Here is a 7,330-nt window from a genome sequence, read left to right on the forward strand (position 1 = left end):
CTGAGGCCGATTGAAAGGCCTGCGAAGGCTCCGATCAAAGGCGGCGAGACCACGCGCTTCCCAGCCGCTCTCAGCAAGCCACCAAGGGCCTTGTTCTGGCCTGCGGCGACCGCTGGCGCAGCGCTGGGATCGGGGAGCCCGGCCAAGATTGAGTACCCCACAGACCAAAAGAAGCCTGTCCAGCCAATGAGGAAGAAGGAAATGCTCGACACCAAGGCCGCCAGGTTGCCAGGTTGCCCCGCAAACAAGGCGTTAGCAAAAAGCAGGGGAAGAGCTGCAGAGTTTCCGAAGCCGCAACACACGAGAAAAACACGGCGCTCGGGATCGGTGAGACGTAGCAATTTGGCCCCAACAATGCCGAGCATGAGGCCGATGAAGACAGTCGCAACGGCCGCCATCGGTAGGTAAAAGAGGCCGCTTGAGAACGGGACGGACATGGTGCGCACAACGTTGGTGAGCATCAGGCAGGGAAGGAAGATGTTGAAGACACACTTGGACAAGGCCTGGTGAATAGCTAGTCGTCAGATATTTCAAGCACGAGATGTGGGGGTGCCTGGAAGGACGAGAGCGGCGTACGTACGGTAAGGGTGGCGGTGTCCAGCAGGCCGCACTTGGCAGCGGCAACACCAACGAGCAGGGTGGTCATGAGCTTGGATATGGCCGAAACGGAAGAGCTCAAGACGGAAGGGTCAATGAGACCCTGTAAGGCAGAGAGTGTGGCGGTGGGCGGTCTTCGGGCATGCCGGGAGGGGGGGAATGCGATGCGGAGCGGATGGGATGGTGTCATCGAGTTGCTCGTGAACCCTGGAGGACGTAGCTGCAGCGGAGGCGACGCAGCAAAGCAGAGCGACGTTGCCATTCTCGCAATGCTCTCCGCGGTCTCGGTGGTGCGACAGAGGTGGAACACCAATACGATACGAAATGAGATCGAGAGAGAACCTGAAGGCGGATCAACGTGGTGCGACAGAGGTGGAACACCAATACGATACGAAATGAGATCGAGAGAGAATCTGAGGCGGATCAACCAATGGAGTTGCATCGTGGGGTGATGTGGAATTGATTGTTCCAGCACAGCTGCCGGCGACGATGACAGACTCTCTTCTCTCACATTGACGGCAACCGTCACCTCCCAAAGTGACCTCTTCCCAGCATCCATTTTCAACGCACACCCCATGGCGCGGCGGATACCGCTCTGCTGCGCTCCCTTCCCTCCCGCTCGACGCTGCACCTCGCGGCTTCGTTCCACATGCGCTGCACTCACCCAGCCAATACAGACAAAAGCTTCAGTCGCACGCTTTTCGGCTCGCGCTGCTCGCATCCAGAGAGCCGCCATGGGTGGCAGCTTCTTGCTTTCCAGACTGTCCGCATGCGTGGAAGCTGGTCGTGGTCTGATCTTGAGACGCGTCGCCCATAGACATGGAGCAGCACCAGCAACGGTTACGGGAGGCGTCGGGGTCCAAGTGGCTGTCGGTGACGGCATCGGCAAAGAGGCGCAATGCGTTGATACAGGTGAGCCGCCTCATCAGGAGTTGGAGGTTGCGACTAATGGGAATGGGCATGAGAGAGTCGACCATCAGGTGCAAGAGGATCCGACTGTAGAACAGACTCTCAGCGATTTTCATAGCCATGTGGAAGGGGAAGAGCAAGGGAGACAACCAGTCAAACATTCACTGGCTGAGTTGCTCGCTCTCGTCGTTAGCCTTGACGCAGAGAAAGACGACCAACTTCTGTCCCACTGCATCCAGCCAACACCACTACCGATAGCACTACAAACGCCGCTTTCCACCGAACAGGAAGCCGTCCTTCTTGCACGCCAAGCCGTCCTAGATGCCATACTCTCCAAGCACCATCGAAGTGAACAAGCGCCCGATCAGTTAGTTCTCTTTGCACCAGGTTTGCACGCCCCTGTCGCTGAGCGGCAATCCTTTCTCTATCCCCTCTCAGTCTTCGCCCTTAACGACGCTTCGCTCGCCATCAAAGCCTCTATGCAAGCCACCCGCCTCGATGACGCGCTCCCCGACAACGTCCACTACGTCCACTTAGAAGCAGTGCTCGACGGTTGCGCATGGGATGCCAGTCTCGTGCTTAATGGATACAGCTGGCAACGCAGAAGCACGTGGTTGGTTTGTCTCGATACAACCGACTTTGAGCACGAGCGATTGCAAAGACATTTGTCTATGATTGGGACGTTGACGTCCCTTGATAGCGCTATTGTGGTTGTTTATGTAACCCCGGATTTTGCGCAGAACGTGCAGGAGAGTGAAGATGGGCATTGGATGGGAGCGGCACCAATCTTTGCATGTGGGGACCTATTCGCTTTAGCAAGGGACTGTGGATTTCAGGTATCGTATGTGACATCGCTGCGAGATGCTGCTGCCGAATATGGCTTGCCTCCATGGCTCCAAAATTCTCTATCGACATCTCTCTTCGCAGATCAGTTGAAATTTGCGTGCTTCAAGCATATGCGAAGCAGCGTATTGGGTTCTATACCCGATATTAATAGTGCCAGCGAATATTCTGCTCGCAACGGTCTTCAGACGAACACCGATGACGCAAGAGTCGCCTCTTCTCCTACTCGGTTATCGTTTGTCCGGAATACCTCAACAGAGAAATTCGAAGACTACGCTAACAGTGATACTCGGGCACTTCGGTTTGAGTTGCAGGTGGGGTCCATCCCTCCACGACTTTCCCGTCAAGAGTTCTCGGTTGTGTTGATTGGGAGCGATCTCAGTTTTGGTTGCTGGGACCCGAAACAGGCGAAGAAAATGCATGGTAATATATGGGAGACAACTGGAGTCATGGCAGTCGACCTAGCGCTCAGTGTTGAGGCATCCACCGTCGAGTACAAATACGCCATCACCAATGCCCAGAAGGATATTATTGCTTGGGAGGAGGGTAGCAATAGAGTTCTCGCACCGGCTGCAGCGGAAAGTGTGCAGTACGTTCGAGAGGAGTGGAGGTCATGAATAACTGTGGGAAGATAGAAATTGCACTTTATTTGGTTAGCCCTAAATCTGGGAAAAAGGGAAATTATCCGTTCGACGCGCCGGCGGGAAATCCGGATATATAAAAATCCGAGGGCGGTATCCCGACCGACCCTCGGGGGTAACTTGCTACCCTCCGACAGCGCCGGCGAAAAGTCTCGAGACTCGACATCCGAAGTATCCCCATCCCCCTCGCTCTCGCGACTCCTTTCCCCCGCCGCTGCGTGCGACGAGCGCGGCTACTACTAACCTCATCGTTGCCGTTCTCCCACAGTTATGGGCCCAGGGGGAAAGATGAGTAAATTATCAGGATTCTTCGACCCGCCTCTCTTCGCCGCCGATGGCGATCTTGAAGCCTGGCGCAAGAAGGTTGGACAGTGGGTCGACTCACTCAAAGTCGCCCACGACCAAGGCACCGATCGCACTTTTCAGACGATGTTCAAGCTCCTCGGACGAACGCTCTATGAGCGCGGCCTTCCGGAAGCTCAGAAGGCAATCGTCGATGAAGCCCAGTCCAAAGGACAGCTCGACTACCTTCAGATGGATGATCCCGTGCAAGCGGCACTCTCCATCGTCGAGCTTGTCGCTGTAGACCCACCGATTGCCATGGTCACAAGGCTCATCGCATCATACCAGAAGGTCACCTCGTGTCGCCGAGACAGGAACGAGAAGCTCTCCAGCTTCGTCTCGAGGTTCCGAGGTTTGGCAGCCAAGCACTTGCTGCACGCCAACACTTCTTCTTCTTCGCAGATAGGTGAAGTTTTGGCGATTACCCTCCTCAATAACGCAAACATAGAGGAGGGAACGTTGACCAATGCCAAGCTCCAACTAATTTCGCATGCAGAAGCCCGAAACAAGGAGGAGTCGGCAGTCGTCGACACCGAAAAGGTATCCAAGGTGCATCTCGAGGAAGTCCTCAAGATATCTGAGAAGCTGAAGAAGGTTGACGTTCCACTCCGCGAGTCAGAGTCCACGGCCGATGATTACAAGAAGGCTCTGTCCGACTTCAGATCGCAAACAATCAGCTTCATCCGCTCCTTGGACATTGCAGTCCAAGACCTAAAGGTGACTGCAGAGAATAATGCTGCGAAGACGTCAGTGGCAGACTCTTTCCTGCCGCGGCACACTTCTTGCAGGCTCAACCTTGACGACGCGGTGATCGTGCTGAGGAATCTGACCCAGACAACGTCAATGGATGCTCCTCAGTTCTCCATGAAGGACGTCCAAGCCTTAGTTGACCGCAAGGTCAAGTCTCTCATTGGCACCCATGGCAAGCCTGGCCCTGCAAGCATCTTCGACAGACTCTCTGAAGTCGGCTCGCGTCACGGGCAGAAGAAGGACACTCGAATGGGTCCACCCTCTAGCCGTCGTGACGCATCTCGAGGCAGTCGCAAGAGGCAGCTGCCTTCTGATCACGAGACCCAGTCCATTTGCTATGACTGCGGAGAGCGTGGTCACTACAGAGGGGCAGCAGAGTGCAAAGAACCTAGCGCCTTCACTAAGAAAAAGAGGACGCGCCGAGACCCCAGTGACGGCGGCTCCGGGGCACATCCCTCGTTTTTTCGGAGAGGCTCCGGCGGCTCGTCAAACAGGCAAGCCTAGTCAGCCATCCCGGAGCCTCCTCGGATATCAATCCGAGAATCCCGGATCCAAATCCCATTATTGATCCGGGATGTCCCAGAAGTGTTGGAGGAATTTCTTGCGCCGCAGCCCTCTGCACTGCCATGAACATTCCATTCAAACTTCGAAGGCTAAACTGTGAACCGTTCTTGCACGGATATGGCAAGAATTGTAGCGACGCCGAGGTCACTATTGGAGTTTGGAACCTTCCTGTGACCGACATGAGTGGAACGGAAGTCAAAATTCCGTTCTACGTTACGAGAGGAGATGGATTCCTTCTTCTGGGTAACGAAATCCTTCACCGTTCGTACCAGCTTGGACCGGAGAACCTTTTGGTTATTCCAAAAGGAGTGAGAAACCTCTCGTCAAAACGCCTCACGTTCAAGACATACACCGAACCAACAATGTCGAGTGACCCCGATGCGGTTCGCACATTTCTTCTCGTCGTTCCGTCGAAAACATCCTCCTTTGTGACGTTCTTCTCCACGGAAGTCTCATATGCGTCCACTATCCCGCCGGCAGAAACCATGAAGGCAAGGTTTCGATATGGCAGAATCGCCGGTCGCTTTGCCAACAAGCTTCATGGATATTCACACCTTGCCCTTCAAGACATGGAGACGCTGTGTCGTCGAGGAGGGGTTATGACTCCTGTGCTAAAACAAGCGCTTCAGAGAGCCGTCGAGAAGTGCACTAGCTGCAAAGAAACAGGCCGCCCACTCCAATCACGGAAGATATCCTTTGGGAAAATACTCGCCTCGTTCAACAACCATGTCCAACTCGACTTCTTCTTCTGTGCGGAGTTCGAGAACGCCCCCATCTTACATATGGTGGATGTCCATACGGGTTATTCAGTAGCATCCCTGATGCGGACCCGTGAGATGGACGAAGCAGCTCGGCAATTGGAAGTCGCATGGGTAAACGTTCACGGTGCACCATCAATCATATCGGGAGATATCGAGTTCTTCAACTCCCGTTTTGCCGACGCCCTAAGGTACTTCTCAATACGTTTTGAACCCCGTCCAGCCCGACGTCATAACAAACTCGGCGTCGTGGAGCGGAAGAATGCGGTTGTCCGTGTGCTTATCCAACGTCTTCTAAAGGATGCATCAAACTCCTCGGCGTGCAGTGTTGACTCAGTTAAAAGGAAAGACGTGGTCTCACGTGCCGTGTATCTGAGCAACATCTTATATGGAAGCAAGTCACTGAGCAGCTTCGAGATGACTCGGGGTTACACCCCCTCGCTTGTTGGTCTCCCTCAAGCAAAGCTGTCCGCTGATCTCATCACTGCGCATAACGAGCAAGTGGCACGAAGAGCTTTGAGGCTCCTCGACAAGTCGCGATGTCCACAAGCGCTTCAAGCCGCCCAGTTATCACGTGATGACCCTGTGTATTTCTTCAAGAGAGGCCCAAAGTTTGGCTCGTGGGAACACGCGTACGTGCGGAACCCACAGCCCCACTTCGTCGTCCTTTCAAGGCGTCAGGATCACATTGGTAAGCCCATAAGAGCGGCATACGAGGACGTTCGGAAAGCTCCGTCCTCCCCTCTACTTGCCGAGTTGGATGACATGGACTTCGTATTCCCACGGTCGTACTCCGTCATTGATGAGGACTTTGAAGAAGGTATGTTCCCTCCAACATCGGCACCCCCTCCGCTTTTCTCTGAGTTGGAAGAGATGCCGAATGTGAGTGACAAGTCGCCTCCAAGCAGACCGGAAGAGTCTGCAGGGCAGCAGGAGGCGGCGAATGTAGACAGCCTTCCTGACTTGGAGCCCCCCGGCGATCTGACGGACATCTCTGAGTTCAGGACCGAAGAGGCTCTGTGGGCTTCCCACCCCATATCAAAGAGCTTATTAGCATCCTCAAAGCCGAAGAGGTTGAACAACCCTTTGTTGGACGTCAACACAAGGTCCATCGGTCGCTGCAATTCCTTGTTTGGAACACGGTATCCAGTCTCAACTTCGAGTAGCACTCTCGATTTGAACTCAACTCATGAGCCCCCACAGCCGGAAAAAGACATCGGAACCACAGACGTTGTAGCTCCGTCGAGCCTGCCTTTTCATCTTGCATCGTCGAAGCAAAAGGTCCTTCAACAAATTCAGGAAGTGGTTGGGAACAAGCCCACCTCTGAATTCAAACTCCAATTTGCTCCGCGATGGATAGTTGATCAGGCCATAGCTGAGGAGAAAGAAAACTACGCACAAGCCGAGGCATACAAGGAAGTCCCGTATGGGGATCTCCCACGACATGCCAATGTGATTTCTTCCCACCACTTCTTCCAAGTCAAGACCGACGGAGAAGGAGGAAAGCTGAAGCTAAAGTGTCGTCTAGTCCCACACGGGAACCGGGATCGAGACAAAGAATTCGTCCGGAAAGACTCAGCGACAGCGCAGTTCCCAATAATTCGCATCGTTCTCTCTGTCGCGGCAATAATGTCTTTCTCAGTTGCCTCCATTGACATCAAAGGAGCATACTTGCAAGCTGGCCACTTTCCCCGGGACATATACGTCCGACCCCCGAAAGGTTGGGTATCTTCTGCTCGAACAGTCTGGAAGATACTCAAGCCGGCCTATGGAATTGTAGAATCCGGACGCCTATGGCAACTCGTCGCCGAGGAATGGATGTCCACGCAAGGGTTCGTACAAGTCCCAGGCCTTCTTCAGCTCTTCGCCAAATACAATGCGGAGGGATCGATAAACCTACTGGTCGCAAAGGTCGTCGATGACTTC

General features: G+C 54.2%; 2 protein-coding genes across 2 annotated transcripts; one reads left to right on the plus strand and one right to left on the minus strand.

The window, feature by feature from the left end:
- Positions 1-70: 70 nt before the first annotated feature.
- Positions 71-1,318, minus strand: CHC_T00005088001 (hypothetical protein). Its single transcript, XM_005716884.1, has 4 exons — positions 1,294-1,318; positions 581-1,251; positions 335-503; positions 71-204 (listed from the first exon to the last, which is right to left on the minus strand). Exons 1-4 carry the CDS (start codon positions 1,316-1,318, stop codon positions 71-73), a joined length of 999 nt encoding a protein of 332 aa, XP_005716941.1.
- A 13-nt stretch (positions 1,319-1,331) lies between these two features.
- Positions 1,332-2,966, plus strand: CHC_T00005089001 (hypothetical protein). The gene has a single exon (XM_005716885.1). It carries the CDS (start codon positions 1,332-1,334, stop codon positions 2,964-2,966), a length of 1,635 nt encoding a protein of 544 aa, XP_005716942.1.
- The last annotated feature ends 4,364 nt before the right edge of the window (positions 2,967-7,330 follow it).

This window comes from Chondrus crispus, genomic scaffold, assembly GCF_000350225.1.
Source record: "Chondrus crispus Stackhouse genomic scaffold, scaffold_27, whole genome shotgun sequence".
Lineage (NCBI taxonomy): Eukaryota > Rhodophyta > Florideophyceae > Gigartinales > Gigartinaceae > Chondrus > Chondrus crispus.

What these genes read in the sequence shown, in the direction of transcription:
- CHC_T00005088001 (XM_005716884.1), bottom strand. Translation starts at nt 1,318, where the DNA reads ATGCGAGCAGCGCGAGCCGAAAAGC. An exon ending in AGCAGCGCGAGCCGAAAAGC is followed by an intron (nt 1,252 to 1,293) that starts GTGCGACTGAAG and finishes GGGTGAGTGCAG; the next exon opens with CGCATGTGGAACGAAGCCGC. An exon ending in TGTTGGGGCCAAATTGCTAC is followed by an intron (nt 205 to 334) that starts GTCTCACCGATC and finishes CTTGGTGTCGAG; the next exon opens with CATTTCCTTCTTCCTCATTG.
- CHC_T00005089001 (XM_005716885.1), top strand. Translation starts at nt 1,332, where the DNA reads ATGGGTGGCAGCTTCTTGCTTTCCAGACTGTCCGCATGCGTGGAAGCT.